The 16744-nt window shown below is 35.8% G+C and overlaps 2 protein-coding genes across 15 annotated transcripts in view; one reads left to right on the plus strand and one right to left on the minus strand.

Moving 5' to 3' along the window:
• The window catches only part of NUP54 (nucleoporin 54), a 72809-nt gene extending 69559 nt beyond the window's left edge, over positions 1-3250 (plus strand). The window contains exons 10-12 of the mRNA XM_077143138.1: positions 1193-1312; positions 1628-1738; positions 3018-3250. Of these exons, the coding sequence (XP_076999253.1) occupies positions 1193-1312; positions 1628-1738; positions 3018-3146 (360 nt within the window). The 3' untranslated portion in view covers positions 3147-3250. The remainder of the gene's footprint in view (positions 1-1192; positions 1313-1627; positions 1739-3017) is intronic.
• Positions 3251-4909: 1659 nt separating this feature from the next.
• The window catches only part of ART3 (ADP-ribosyltransferase 3 (inactive)), a 206292-nt gene continuing 194457 nt past the window's right edge, over positions 4910-16744 (minus strand). For 5 of the 14 annotated variants that reach the window (XM_077143125.1, XM_077143124.1, XM_077143126.1 and 2 more), the window contains 6 exons: positions 11710-11742; positions 11138-11170; positions 10248-10280; positions 8846-8878; positions 7650-7682; positions 4910-5773 (listed from right to left, as the gene is read on the minus strand). In XM_077143125.1, the coding sequence (XP_076999240.1) occupies positions 5622-5773; positions 7650-7682; positions 8846-8878; positions 10248-10280; positions 11138-11170; positions 11710-11742 (317 nt within the window). In that variant the 3' untranslated portion in view covers positions 4910-5621. Of the gene's footprint in view, positions 5774-7649; positions 7683-8845; positions 8879-8917; positions 9167-10247; positions 10281-11137; positions 11171-11709; positions 11743-16744 lie in introns of those variants that run through there. The other 9 variants (XM_077143123.1, XM_077143129.1, XM_077143128.1 and 6 more) reach the window with 9 other exon arrangements.

The following is a 16744-nucleotide window of genomic DNA, read 5'->3' on the forward strand; positions in this document are numbered from 1 at the left end:
TCCTCTTGCAAAAACATTTTTAAAATTTGTACATTTAGTTAGTATTATTATACACTCTAGGCATTCCTAGTTATACCATCTCAATCTTTAACATCTTTCTTTCTGATTTCATTTATGCCCCCAGCCCTCCTCCCTCTATCATTCTCACATGCAGCTTCATTCAGTGTATTAACATAATTGTATTACAGTTAGGTAGTATTGTGCTGTCCATTTCTGAGTTTTTGTATTCAGTCCTGTTGCATAATCTGTATCCCTTCAGCTCCAATTACCCAATAGCTTACCCTATTTCTATCTCCTGATGGTCTCTGTTACCAATGAAATATTCCAAGTTTATTCACTAATGTCAGTTCCTATCAGTGAGACCATACAGTATTTGTCCTTTAGTTTTTGGCTAGACTCACTCAGCATAATGTTCTCTAGTTCCATCCATGTTACTACATGCTTCATAAGTTTATTCTGTCTTAAAGCTGCATAATATTCCATCATATGTATATACCACAGTTTGTTTAGCCACTCATCTGTTGATGGACATTTTGGCTGTTTCCATCTCTTTGCAATTGTAAATAATGCGGCTATAAACATTGGTGTGCAAATGTCCGTTTGTGTCTTTGCCCTTAATTCCTTTGAGTAGATTCCCAGCAATGGTATTGCTGGGTCGTATGGCAATTCTGTATTCAGCTTTTTGAGGAACCGCCAAACTGCCTTCCACAGTGGTTGCACCATTTGACATTCCCACCAACAGTGGATAAGTGTGCCTCTTTCTCCGCATCCTCTCCAGCACTTGTCATTTTCTGTTTTGTTGATAATGGCTGTTCTGGTAGGTAGCACATACTGCTTTTTGATCAGTTTTTAAAACTTAAATATTAGAGACACATTTTTATTTAAAGAAAACTTGATTTTGAAAGTCTGTGGGTAATTGTCTAACACTGTTATAAAATGTCTGCTTTCAGTACTGGTTTTGTTAAAGCCATAAAAATGTTTAAAAAAAAAATGTTTTAAGTGTAGTGTAAGTCAGCATACTTATGTGATAAATTGCTTTATTAAAACTGTGAGAAACAGAATTCAAATCTTAAACTGCTAACTAAGCCCTACTGTGGGGAATGTTAGCTTTCAACAACTGATTGTATTAAAATCATTTACATAATTGAAAAGATTCTATGGTATTGGTGGGTTTTCTTTTGTTTTTGTATAGGTCTTAATCAAACAGGAAATTCAGAGGAAGAGTGGTTATGCTATCCAGGCTGATGAAGAGCAGTTACGAGTTCAGCTAGATACTATTCAGTGTGAACTAAATGCACCTACTCAGTTCAAGGTAAGCACTTAACAAGACCAGAAAGCTAGAATTTGTTTCAGAAAGATCATTTACATAATTGTAAATTATGTAAGATTATGAAAAAGGAATTTTTTATACTTGTTTTTATAAAAGAGCATTTGTTCTCATCAAAATTTCCTTTCCAAATTAAACTCTTAACCATGATGTTTTCAACTTACATACATTTGTTTCAAATAATGTACAGAGAAAATTTGGACATTTTTAATAGAGTAGTAACTTTTTTTACCTTAAAAAATTTTCTTGTAAAAGTGGTTGCTCTTGTTGGCAATTGTAATTTGACTGTCTTATTTTTAGGGCCGACTAAATGAATTGATGTCCCAAATCAGAATGCAGAATCATTTTGGGGCAGTCAAATCTGAAGAAAGATACTACATAGATGCAGATCTGTTACGAGAAATTAAGCAGGTAAGTTTTTGTTTGTTTTTTAGCATGGGCAGGCACTGGAAATTGATCCTGGGTCTGTTGCGCAGCAGGCGAGAACTCTGCCACTGCGCCACCATGGCCCACCCAGCAGGTAAGTTTTATACTTGGGTGAAATCAGAGGTCGTGAAAGCACCAAAGGTCTCTAGACTCTCAGGTATGGGAAGCATCGGCAGCCTCACCTAGGATCTCATAGAAATACAAAATCTCAGGCCCTGCTTAGATTTACTGGCTAAATTTTATTAAGCTCACAGAGTGATTTGTATACACATTGACATTTGAGAAGCAGCTGTTCTAGTTCATGCCTCCCAACCTGTGAGTTATTGATGCCCTCAGCCTGTAGCACCTAAGTGAGATTGGGATGGCTAGACCCACCAACCTGAGGATTTTAGATGGTTATAGATGTTATCAACAAATTCAATTTTATTATGTGGGTTAAAGTAATACCTGTTTGACTCCTAGGTTCTTGGAAAGTATTCATACACTCAATTAATTATACTCATTATAAGTATTTGCAATAAAACTGAGAAAGAATACATCAAGTTGTAATGAGCTATTATTAAAGAGTTATTAAAGAGATTTGGAGTAATATAAGCACCTACCTTTCTAAAATAATGAAATGCAGTATATTGTTTTGATATTGAATTCTGGCTCATCCCCTAGTGATATTGAACACATGCCTGTGTCAATTTCCTTATCTGCAAAGTAGATATGAAAATGGTACCCGAAAGGATGCACAAAAGGATTTTACATGAGTTAATTCTACTAAAGCTCTTAAAATAGTGCTCACACACATGGGAAGGACTCTTTATAAGGTTAGCAATGGTAATCTTCACCATTACCATCACTATGTACTTTGCATCAACAAATGAGAATTCTCCCTTTGCAGAATGATTGTTTTGCTAGTCATCTGTATTTGATGCCTTTGAATTGTTTTAATATCATCCACTTGTCTTTATAATCAAAAGTTGATAAAAGGAATGGCTATCTAAAAACATATATCTGTATATTCTGTAAAAATTGCTGCTGAAGATATTGTTCATTATATATTTGTCTAATTTTACTGCTTGCTAAAGTAAAGCTCATGAGCTTACTATAGCTCATCCAGAAGTTTTGTTAGCAAAAGATGTAGTTTAAGTGTTTAAGTATGTATGTCCACTATATACAGAACACATTTACGACATACTGTATTGCTAGTAAAGTGAAAAACAGTCCTTTCCTGGGAGTAGCTTGTAATTTAATGGTTTTCTTTAATTCATTCTAGCATTTGAAACAACAACAGGAAGGCCTTAGCCACTTGATTAGCATCATAAAAGATGATCTAGAAGATATAAAGTTGATAGAACATGGATTGAATGAAAGCATCCACATCAGAGGTGGTATCTTCAGTTGACAGTTCACAACCTTGTGTTAGAGATTTAAGACATATTCTATTCCATCAGTCCTTCCTTAAGAATAAAACTGACCACATGGAGGAAATAAAAGAAAACAACCCTCTCCTGGCTTGGTTTCTGAGAAGATTACTTAATAAATTATCATTCATCAAATCTGAAATGGCATAAGTTACCTCACAGCTCTTCAGACATAGCTTTGAAAGATTTATATTTAAAAGCTCTATTTACTTTAAAAAAGAGAAGTACATAATTACCAAATAGTACTACTGTGCATTTTTACAGCAGCATTGTTCTTAAAAATAATCAGTGTTTAATGATTATTCTCCATCAAGCTTGTACTCTAATTTCCATAACAAGTAAATATGAACTGTCTACTTTGCACATAACAAAAATTGTATAATTACTTGGATGTTGGAGATTTGTACTGCAGAGTGTAATTGTACATCTGTTTTTATATTTGTGAATTCATCTGTGGGAGGAGTAAAGAAAATCCAAGAGTATTTAAAGATTAATGTTTTTTTTCATTCTGTAAAGATTTTAAAATATATTTTTATATTATTTTACTTATTTGGAATTTACAGAACACACCTAAACAATTAGGGTGTGACAAAACTACTTATCATTTTTGCAATCTTTGTTTTTTAAACATTTTATTTCTAAAAAAGATGAAAACTTATAAATAAATTCTTGATTTCTAATTACTTTTAAAATAATTCTGTCTGGGTGTTTTGTTTACTTGGTTTTTGGAAAATGACCATTCATGTCCCCATAAACAGTAAATCATAACTCAAGAATCTTAATCTTGTTTTAAATCTGATTTTTCCCTCTCAAAAACGTTTGTGAATGCTGATACATTTTGACTAGAGTGTGGCAAATAAAACTTATTTCAGGTACCAACTAGGATAAAAATTCCCTAATAGATCATTAGTATCAGAAAATGCTAGAAAATCTGAACTAGACAGCATCATAATATAAAATAGTGATTTTTAACAATCAGATCTAAATTTTAAGCATTTTTCTGACTACAAACTGCACACTTGGGCAATTTCTGATACCATATACTTATACTATATATATATATATATATATATTCTGTAAACGACTCTATATATTTCCCTACCCATTGTTGCATTTCCATCATTGTTGGGAGGAATCTCTTTCTTTGTGTATGTTTTCTCCTTGGCCCAGATGATAGGAACTTCTGTCCTTCTTATCCACATATTAGAGTATGGAAAGAATTTCAGTTCCACTGCACTTTTTTACAATAGAAAGGGTTGTTGATCTAATTAATAAGAACTGTTATTTGTTGGTCCACAGTGTCTAGTGAGTGGGAAGATCATTCATCATGAATACCATGTTATTCTGTAGACCTGCTTTTTGTGTTCTGACATTGATAGGTTCCCTCACTCTTCCTAGTTCATGAGGTATCAACACCTAGATGGGGCCCAGGATCTGCCTTATCAAGGCAGAGCCAGTCAACATCCTAGGTTTCTATTCTGCTGGTAACTGCATGTATAAAGCAGGCTGGTGGCAGTTGTTCATGTATCTGGTTAGATAAATGGGCTTGGTCTGTCTTACATGTATGTTCCAACAAGTGACAACCAAGTTTAGATGTGAGTGGGAGGAAATTTGTCTTCAGGACTAGGTTGTGTTCTAAGTTAGTCCTAAACTGGCTAATAATAGTTTTTGTGGATAGTTTTCACTTAGAATTCTAAACATGAAGAGCGCTTTAAGAGACAATTAAAGCACATTGAACCTCCAGTACCACCTCATTTAGATTTTATTTAGCCTCTCTCTGTCTTTGAAAATGATAGAACAATGTTTCTTTTTTGAAACACTGGCAAAATGTAAATAAGTGTTGGTTACCAAAACCCATACCTAACTCAAATTACTTAGTCCACCACAAAACCTCAAGAAAAGAGATATGTTTCATTTTTCCCTGCTTGATATAAATATTCAGTACCCTGACTACATTCCTGAGTTAACTTGAGATTCAAGTTAGAGACTGTATATGAAACACTTCATAAACTGTTGTAATTATAGAAATAAAATGTATTCATATATAAAGGAAAGATTAAGAGACTGAAGGATGATACTATTTGAAGTCTAAGTCTGACTTCAAGGAGATGAGTAGAAGATATTTAAAATTCATGTATTAAATTCATGTTAACTACTAACATAAGTATTGGATATTTTAATATCTGGCAGTTCTGAAATTATTTCTAATAATCTCAAAGTTTTTTATTGAATTCAATCAGAAGTATACAGTTTTATACAATCATAAGAATACAGAAATAAGTGAAAAGTTAATTCTATGACAAATTGTATCTGGACCAACTTTTCTGAATTTGCAAAATGAATAGCAAGCAGTTTTCTTTGTTTCAAGTGACAGCTAACGAGTGAAAAATACATCATTCCTTTTGGTTTCCTGTGGGATTCTGCAATGTATTTCAAGTAGCAAAGAATGTATCAAACTATAGAGCAACAAAGAGTGTTACAGCAGAAGCACTGATTAAAATGATGACTGTCCTAAATGGTGGAAGGAGCATTTTGCCAGAAGATGCAGAGGGATGGGTTTTGGGAACTGGAACTGGACCTGGGCCTGGACCTGGGCCTGGAGCTGGAGCTGTTAATGAGAACACAATCATTGACAGAAGTCATTTTTAGTATCAGATATCATCTACTTATATATATCCTGAATACTTAAACAAAGACATTTATGCTGAGTTAGAACTGTACCTGAGATACATCCAACCAGCAACAATTTTCAAATAAATGTAGTTCACTACAGATTTCAGGCTACATTTCCTTATATATGATCAGAGCATGCTGATATAGACTTGATCTAGTATTTCACAGGCTTTTTTTTTAACAAACTGAATACAAATATTTAAGTTCCCTACGTGGTATGCTTTGTTATCTATATAGCCAAGACAATTATTTTTTGTTGTTCAAGTTCTCTAGAATTTCTTAGCAATTTTCCATTTCCATTTTCTGTATATGTATGCAAGGTAAAATTTAATTCACATCCTTCACAGAATAGGACAATATATTTCAAGCAGGACAAAGTATATTTCATATACCTACACAAAAAGCTGCCAATATAAATTGGATATAGCTGCATTTTTAAACACTAAGCCCTGCGAGTTTAAAAAATATGTAAGTATATTTTTTTCTTTACACACACTGCACTAGAGAAAACTGCTTCCCTTTGAACTGAATTAGTGGAGAGGAGTGGAATCCTTCCATCTCAGAATCTGTTGCACACTCCCCTTAACTCAAATAACTTTTTGCTGTGCTTTTATTTAAATTGAGTATTAGGGAGGGTTGACTGGAAGTATCCAAGTTCCGAATCACAGTTCAGATTTCATACGGGAAGCCAACTGAAAATACCTGGTGAATTTTATAGAAACTTTCAATTCACATTAATGATTTACTTGTTAACACAAGTAACACATATTTACTTAACACACAGTTAACACAGGCAGTTAAATGAATACAGATAAGGGAATGGACCTGCAGATGTACTCATGCATTAGTATGCTACCATAAGACTAGTGATTCTCAAGCTGGCAATACTGCCCCCTAAAGAGACAGTCTAGAAATCTGTCGGTTTTTTTTTTTTTATTGTCACCACAATGGAGTGAAGGTAGAGGGCTAGATATTTTGCAGTGCTCAGGACAACATTAGACAATTAAAAACTGACCTACTTCTGATACAACTTTCACATTCACTGCTAGATACATGTAAGTTAAAAACCTATTTTATAATGATTAAACTCAGAATATAACTCAGTTTTACAAAGTATTTTTGGACACCTTTAATATACACTGATAATACAGTTTTTATCTAGTATCCACTGTTTCTTCCCTTTCATTTTTTATACTTCCAGTATGGAACAGTTTCCAATTTTCTCTTAAATCCAAATTTATTTGGAAAGCAAATATAAGTAGCTTGCCTATTTCATTAAGTCTTCTAGTATAGTCAAAACATTTCAGCATTGGGCGGGCCACAGTGGCTCAGCAGGTAAGAGTGCTTGCCTGCCATGCCCAAGGACCTGGGTTTGATTCCCGGTGCCTACCCATGTAAAAAAATAAATAAATAAATAAAAACATTTCAGCATTGAGATGTATGTAGTTTTGTTATAAATTATATCAAACAGGATATTATATTGCTTTTTTAATAAGTGCAGGTAGTCTTATCTGTGAATCTTATTCAGAATATAAGGGCTTTATAAAATGTTATCAAAAAAGGAAGCAACGTGAGTTGACAGAATTGAGACCACTGCTCTAGACAGTACAGTCTTTAGACACAGTTGAAATGCTTAGGAAACAAGTTAAGTGGTCTCCACCACACAAATACGCATATAAGCATGCGGATATGACATGATACTCTAATATGATAATGTCTTAAACTCATAACTTTGTTCCTTCTATTGAGGGAAAAGAAATTTCTCACTTTTTCCAGACATTTATCAACTGAGGAAATGAGATATTTCTTACTAGGTCTGTCGATACTTCCTTGACTTCCTTCTTCTAAAATATAAACAGATTTGGAGTTAACTGCATTGAACGTCTATTTATCCAGAAGAGAATAAAGGATTAAGCAAACTTGGTTATCTCTGGGGGCAGTTCAGAGGAGAAGGGCATTAGATTTAGAAGTATGTGTGAAGTTGGAGAAGGTTAATTTATCACTTACCTGTGCTCTTTGAAATTTTTTTTACCATGAGTAGTGTTTCCATTAAAATAGAAGTTAAAATTTTATTACAAGGTACTTCCTTTATTTCTTATAGTCCTCTTAAGGTTGGTGTAGTTATCCTACCTGTGAAATGTTTTTGAGGGATGACTTTTTGCCCAAAATCACAGAGGTAATCAGTGGTTGCAAAGTCTGATTTCAAAGCCTTTGCTCTTAATTTCTATTCTAAATTACCTCCAAGTGTGTTGTGTGCATAGCCATGAAATACAGCAGTTTTGAAAAACATATGCCAACTCTAGGAACCAGGATAGAGGAATATGTTCTATAACTAAATCTGGATGGAAGACTGTCACATGGAAGAAAAGTGAAAACGAATGAGTCTTGGTTTTGTCTTTCTGGCTTTCTAAGCTTAATTTAACCTTTTATGTGCCATGTCCTCAACTCTAAAGTGGCAATATAAAATGTCTATCTCACTGGATTAAATGAGATATTGTGTAAATATATTCTGACACCATCTTTAAAAAGCTTTCACTACACACACCCCTCCAGGAGAGGGCACAAAACAATATAGTCTCAGCAAAACCTAGTGGCCTACTGGAGAATAGGGAGTGTGGTAAGGAGCAGAATGGCTGACCCCAACATTAGTATCTTGTAAGGTCTCATTTATACCTCTTTGAGATGCTATTCTTGTGAAACACAGATTTCCTCACAGTAAGCCAGTTCTCCCCAGGAACCTTCCTGTCCCATTCTGGAATGGACAGGGGTGCTGGGAAGCCAACAGTTTCAGGTCAAGCACCTTTTTCCTCTGAGTGGCCCAGAAAGCCATAATAGCAGCATGCTACTTAAACTGAAAGCAGTTATCAACGTATTCTCTGTCTGGCTTGCAGAGTAGAGTAAGAAGCTACATACCCAGGTGTCCTCCCCAGACCCTTAAGAGTAATGGAACTGGTAAAGCACTTGGAAACCCATGGTGCCTCTACCCCCCCAAAAAATAATTTGTTACCAGGTTTTTCATCCGGTTGTACCACTTTTATTCCTAAATGAGAAAGAGATTTTCAGAAAATAATAAAACAGTTATCATTTATTATTCTTTTACTACCATTCATTTTGCCAAGTACTTTACCTCCTTAGGTCTTTAATCAATCCTGCAGACAGGTTTCCTCATTTTACAAATGTGGCAGCAGAGACTCAAAAAGTGAAGTAACTTATACGAAGGCTTCCAGAGGAAAGTGATAGAAGAGAGACTTACTGAAGCCAGGACTGTCCACCATGATCCTCTCCCCACAATCTGCTTGGCGGCACCTTTCAGACAACCACAGGGTGCCTACGAAGATGCCAGTGAGAGCACTGTGCAAACTCAGGTCCAGCAAGCTCAGAAGTTGTAGACACACAATGAGTGTCACTAGAGGTTCACTTCGAAGATGTGACCGAATAAATTCAAAAGTGCAAATATGATGAGCTGCTGTGGAACCTACCTCTGAGCCTAAGTCTGTGCTTTGTGTAACTGCGAACACACAGTTCCTATCCATAACATGCAGTTTCTATAGACAGGAATGTTAGCCAAAGCTTAGCACTGGGGCAATGGATGTAATGTCACGGATGCTAAAAACCTAATGCTAAAAATCTGATTTCTTATAATAGATGCCCATTCCCATAATAACCAAACCTACCAAAAAAAAAAAAAAAAAAAAAAACCATTTTCAAAATACTACATGACTCAAGAGAAGGACTTTAGGCATGGAAAGCAGCTTGGACCCTGAGATATCCCTGTGAGGTAGACATGATAAGTTTTAGCCACCTTTGAAAGATAATTCTGAGGCAGAGAAGTATCACTACTGTCCATAAATATTGACATACAGGGTTAGGATAGAGGACCTTAAACTTTCCCATCTCTGGGCTCTCTGGTAAAAGATACCAAATCATATCCACTTTTTTTTACTTCTTGTCTCGGAGGGAGAAAAGTTAAATTTTGAGGGCTTTTCATTTTTTCCCTCTCCTATAAGCATAAATTTTGAAGTTCTTCTGAAGAACTTAACTGGAGTCACTGCTCAGTTTTTCTGATCACAGAATTTCTCAAGGTCTCCCACCGGCCTTGCCCTAAGCTACAGCGCCACACTTTTTATTATTTATTTCACTGCTAGATCTTAAAGGCAGGGTAAAACTGTCATGTGAAATTCACTGGAAAAACACTTGAACCACCAGCATTGAGGAAAGGACACTTGATCATAAGTTAAGAGATCTGTGTCCTTCACTCACTTATGTGATCCTGTGCAAAGTATTTAGGCTTAGAGGGTCTCAGTTCCCCTGTATGTCCACTGGTGATGATTATGTGTATAACTACCCCCTCACCCTACCACCACCCCGATATTGGCAGCTTCCTCTCTAGCATGCCTACCAATGCTTACCAGGTAGTGAAAAAGGTTCTGGACTTTTCATTCCTAAATAAGAAAGATTTTCAGTAGCATGCAGTTTGTTCCAGTGAGTATAATTTTTCAACTCTCGTCTGATGAACTTAAGAAATATAAGTATAAAACAGTCCACTGCACTGTAGTTTTTATTTAAAAGTTCAAAGGGGTTTTATTTAAAAGTTCTGGTTATATTGGGCGGGCCGCGGTGGCTCAGCGGGCAAGAGTGCTTGCCTGCTATGCCGGAGGACCCCGGTTCGATTCCCGGCCCCAGCCCATGTAAAAAACAAACAAACAAACAAAATATAATAAAACAAGAAAATGTTTAAAGATGTTTCCCTTTCTTCCTCCCTTCCTTCCTTCCATCCTTCCTTCCTTCTCTCTGTCTTTCCTTCCCTTCCTCCCTCTCTAAAAAAAAAAAAAAAAAAAAAAAAAGTTCTGGTTATATGAACTCTCACTGAGTCTGCCTCTATGCCAGAATACTGTGTTTTGTTACCTAGAAATCCTAGACACCAAGATATAAGGCCAGGTTAACAGTTTGTGGATGAAATGAAGTTTCTATTGAGTAACTCTCAGTGACACTTTTCTTATATAACTTGGAAGGTATGGACTGTATGCATCGTGGTCCCAGCAACCTTAGCCTCGGTCATGGCCCTCGGCAGAACTAACTTGGCTGCTCTAGAAGAATGCTCCAGGAGCACAGGAACGCTAGGAAGAAAAGGCATCTACTCTACTCTCTTAGCCAGCTCAGTCTTTGTAGAACGACTGGCACGCAGCTGTTAGGGAAATATTCATGAATAATAGTCTGCTGACAGTATTCTCTTTAGTGTTTGGGGAAATCTTTCTCATCTCATACTCAGGTCCAGAGAGTAAATACAAAGATGTCTTACCAGGTAATTGGGTAGGTTCATGGTTTTTCGTAACTAGAGAGAAATGAATATTGGTTAGTTTTAATCAGTTATCTTGATATGAATGCCCATTTTGTATCTCCCTCATAGCCCCTAAAAAAAAACCCAAAAAAACAAGCAAACACTTTTCAATGACTTTCATCCTGTAACTGGACAAAGTCCAAACTCCTTTAGCCTAGAATCCAAGAACTTCCATAATTCACCATCTATCTCTCCAACCTCATCTTCATAAAACAGGTGAATACATTAGGTTTTTAAATCATTTCTGGGTTTCAGTCTCTGTGTTTGTTCATTTAGGCTATTTAATCCCTGCACTCCAATTTCTCATTTGTGCAAAATTAATACCTACCTCATAGGTTTGAATTGAGGGAAGATTAAAGGTTACTACATAGAAGTGTTTGGTACATTGCCTAGAACATAAGCAGTGAAATCTCTCTCTTTGGCTTAATGCATTCCTCAAACTCGCCATGCCCAGTAATGTTCTCAGGCTTTCCTCTCAGGCCTCCTCCTAACCTTATAGCTAATCACCGAGAGCAAATAAAAAGATGACTTACCGTATAAGACAGTCGGCTGCTGGCTTTTCATGCCTAAAGAGGAGAATAAGAATTATTTAGTGAAAAATGCAATCAGTTTGAAAAGTAATCGAACCTTATATTAGCTATTTACAGTGTAAAATTTGAGAGATGGGAGGTAACAGTGAAAGGAGAGAAGGGGAAAAGATTTAACCCACTGGAGTTCAAATGACTTAAGGTGAGAAGTATGCCTAGCGACTCAGAATCTCTCATAGATTAAACAAACAGCTGTTGCTTATTTTATATTCTGTTTTGAGATTCAGTCCAAAGATTGTGATATACTTTTTAAAAAATATTTCCTATTTATATAATTATATAATGTAACTATAGATAATTTGGAAAAAATATAGTAAACTATTAAAAATTTTAAATAATGTCACAGAAATTTTGAACATTTTTGGTATATTTTATTTCAGTCTTTTTGCTTTGTATACATATATGTGCATATATATTTTTAATAAAATGGTATGCTCTCGATATACTGTTTTATATCTATTTATATTTACCAGTGTATTATAAGTACCTTCTCATATTACCTTTTTTCAAAAAATGATTTTTAAGTTGGTTAGTGTTTCATAATACAGATACACCTTATCTAACAATACTCTACTTTTAGACACTAAGGTTGTATTCAAATTTTTGCTATTATAACACTGTGATAAACATTTTTATACACAGATCCTTCAGTTTATCTCTAATTTCCTTATGACAGCTTAACTAAAAGAGTTATCACTGGGTCCATTAAGGTTCTCCAGAGAAACAGAACCAACATATGCATGCATGTATGTATGTAAATACTAAGATATTTATTATAGGAATTGGCTCACATGATGACTGTGGGGATTGGCAAATCTGAATTCTATAGAGCCAGCCACAAGTTAGGAACTTCAATGAAGGTTTCACTGAATTCCCCAGGAGTAAGCTGGCTGAAGTAAAGATTCTTCTCTCTTTCAGAAAATTCCTTTCAGAAATTCTTATTTCTGACTGCTGAAATAATCAGTTTTCCTTTTAAGGCCTTCAACTGATAGATGAAATGTCTCTCATTGCTGAAGGCAATCTCTGTTGATTGTAGATATAATCAGTCATAGATGCAATCAACTTGCTAATGATTTAAGTCCATGAAATATATCAGCCCAGTGCCTGCTGGACCAAAGTGGACACCATAACCTAGCCAAGTTGACACATGAACTTAACCACTTGTCAATTTAGCATCCATACTAATCTTAATCTCTAAATAAAAACAGTAACAGTCATATTTTCCCCTAACATAATTCAACTGTCCTTTGTACAAAAAGAAACACACTAACTCATTCCTCAAAGAGGATGGATGTCCTTGGGCAATAGTCACACTTAAACCTGAAATCCTATAATTTAAACACTATGAAATAAGATGAATACAACTTATGTTATATGATAAGGGGATTAGATATGGAAGAAAACAAAAATATTTGCCTAAATATACATATAAACATACTTATAATGAAACAAGGAAGAAATACTCATAACCATTATAGTCCTTGTTTCTGCAACTAATCACGTGGTCATAGTTCATATTTATAACTACCTTTTCCACAATTCATTCCATATTGTTTTTACCCTCAGCGAGCACCTCAGCTGGTCATAATTCTCTGCATGGTGGGGTGACCCAAACCTTCATTCTGGAAGGTTCTGGGCCATTAAGAGTCCTGCCTGGACTAGGTTGTTGCAGATTTCCACTGACTTTAATCATAGACACCTTAAGGGATCTCTTCTGTATTTCAGGCAAACTTTTCTTTACCTCTATGTAGAATAGTGGTCCTATCTCCTTTTAATAAATGGGATCAATCACCCCAGCAAACACAGTAATTTCATTCTTTGCCTTTTGATTTAGAGGGAAAGGAGCCCAAAGTGACAGAGCAGCTTGCTCAGCAGACTGCAGCTGTTGTTAACAGAACCTCCTCTTGTTCTAGTCCTTACTCAAAACTAGCGGCTCTTCAGGTCACTCAGTAAGTGGGCAGAAACAGCACACTCCAATGAGGAATACATGCCTCCAAAATCCAAAAAGACCAACTAAGCATTGTACCTCTTTTTGGTTGTGGGGGTGAAGTATAAATTGTCATTCACCTCAGAAGGGAAATCTCAACATACCCCCACACCACTGGGAGCCTAGAAATATCATTGAAGAGGAAGATCCTTGAATATAGGTATTTTAAATTTCCATTTGTTTATTTGTAATGCAGTTTTGTAGGACCCCCGTGGTGTTTAAAAACATAAATTCAGAATATATGATCACATACAACATTTGCATATCAAGAAAAGGTTATCCTTAGCCACCTCCTACCCCTTACTACTATTTTTTTTTTTTACATGGGCAGGCACTGGGAATCAAACCAAGGTCTCCAGCATGGCAGGCAAAACTCTGCCTGCTGAGCCACCATGGCCTGCCCCATTTACTACTTTTTAATAAAAGCTTTCTATACACTGTAAATAAAACCTATAATGCGTTATAGAACACCACAAAATTTAAATACAGATTAGCATGGCTAGCCTGCTAAGTAAGAACCAGTGGTTGCAGAGGAGACAATTCCCATTGTCAGTCTCCCAAACTGATAGGAAATACTTTCTTCTAATAAAACCGAAGAGCAGAGCAACAGTATTAAAACTGACAATCAGCAGCAATACTGACTCCTCATTGGTAAATAAACATTATAATAACTCTTTTCAATGAGCCACTACACATGAGGAGATTCAGAATTCCAAATGAACTCCAGACATGCAATTACTCTATACAGGTCTACCAACCATTAAATTACTACAGGGATTTCAAAGTGAAATGATACACCTGTCTCTGACTGGCACTGTGATTTTTTAAAACATTACCTTTCTTATATTAGAGCTTTTATTTGTACTCAAGGTGTTCACTATAGTATGTTCTTTCTCCCAGAAAAGAATTTCCCCAGCCCTTTTATCCATATCTTTTCCACAGACAGCAGCATAAGCCCTCTGCCCTGCTCACCTGCCTCATCCTGTCTTCATGTAAGTGGGTGCTTGAAGGTCAAAAAAAAAAATATATATATATATATATATATGTGTGTGTGTGTGTGTGTGTGTGTGTGGGAATTTTTGAGGAACAAATGAGGACATTTAGAACAGGAAGTATGCTTTCTCTTAGCAGATTACTGACCAACCCAATGGTTATCAGAGATCAGGACTGTACAGGAGGGACTTCTCAGATTGATCACCCTGGCTATTTCTCTCCAATTGTTTTTGTTTATCCTGTCCTCTTTGTTTTTGGGATTTTCTTTTAAAGTAGAATAAACCAATAAGCTGTTTGGATCCTTTGCCTCAATAAATTAGATATATTATTTTTCAAAACAGCACCTAAGGTTTCATTGTCATCAGAATGACCAGCTAGCTGGGTTGGCATATTATCTGGGAAGGCGCTTTTTTTCTAATTGCTATCAAACAATAGATAAATCTGAAAGAAGCCTCAGACTTTGAAATGTATAATGTCATTTGGTTTTGGATAGATATTAGAGGTTGAAGAACCAATTTTAACCTTAAGTAAGCCAATCACTAGGTAAAGCCCTTCCGTGTTTAAAAGAGGGCAACAAGCTAAAAACTGAGTTTTTTCAACTTCAGAACATTTCCATTGCTCCAAAAAGAAAAAATGTTTATACCTCCCTATTACTGACATTTAGCATTGATGTGGTACCTTTGTTACAACTGATGAAAGAATTTTAAAATATTACTGTTAATTATAGTCCAGAGTTTGTATTAGGTGTATATTTTCCATATACCACTATTATTAACACCTTTGTGTGCTGGTTTGAATGTATGTATGTACCCTAGAAAAGCCATGTTTTAATCAAAATCCCATTTCATAAAGGTAGAATAATCCCTATTCAATACTGTATGTTTGAAACTATAATCAGACCATCTCCCTGGAGATGTGATTTAATCAAGAGTGGTTGTCGAGCTGGATTAGGTGATGACATGTCTCCACCCATTTGGGTGGGTCTTGATAAGTTTCTGGAGTCCTATAAAAGAGGAAACATTTTGGAGAATAAGAGATTCTGCGAGAGCAGAGAATGACACAGCCATGAGAAGCAGAGTCCACCAACCAGCGACCTTTGGAGATAAAGAAGGAAAATGCTCCCAGGGAACTTTATGAAACAGGAAACCAGGAGAAGAAGCTAGCAGATGATGCCATGTTCACAATGTGCCCTTACAGATGAGACAGGAACACTGACCATGTTCATCATGTGCCTTTCCAGATGAGAGAGAAACTGTGTTCACCATGTGCCCTTCCACTTGAGAGAGAAACCCTGAACTTCATCGGTCTTCTTGAACCAAGGTCTCCTTCCCTGGATGCCTTAGATTGACATTTCTATAGACTTGTTTTAATTGGGACATTTTCTCAGCCTTAGAACTGTAAACTAGCAACTTATTAAATTCCCCTTTTTAAAAGCCATGCTGTTTCTGGTATATTGCATTCCGATAGTTAGCAAACTAGAACACCTTATAATAGTGACATACATTTGTTCTAGTTCATGGGAGAGAATTCTTATATGCTATTAACCACCTTCATTGTCTACAACAGGGTTCGCTATGTCAGTCTTATGTTTCATATTCTAGCTTTTCTTCTGGTGACATACACTACTCAGAACTTTCCCCTTTCAACCACAATCACACACACCATTTAAAGAACTATTAACTAAAACTCACAATAATGTAAGACCATTACCTCTCATTTCCAAACATTTACCTTCAACCTTTTTAAAACTTCTGGCACAAATTAAGCATCAACTCCCCACTCTCTACCCTCATTCTATTTCTGAGTAACCTATATTCTAGACATTAACTCCTTGGGTTTGCTCATTATATTTAGTTCAAATGAGATCATTCAATATTTGTCCTTTTGTGCCGGCTTATTTCATTCAAGGTCCTCAAGGTTCATTAGCATTGTAACACGTATCAAGACTTCATTTCTTCTTGCAGCTGAATAATATTTTGCCACATGTATATATCATGTTTT

Source organism: Tamandua tetradactyla, chromosome 24 (genome assembly GCF_023851605.1).
Source record: "Tamandua tetradactyla isolate mTamTet1 chromosome 24, mTamTet1.pri, whole genome shotgun sequence".
NCBI classification, from domain to species: Eukaryota; Metazoa; Chordata; class Mammalia; order Pilosa; family Myrmecophagidae; genus Tamandua; species Tamandua tetradactyla.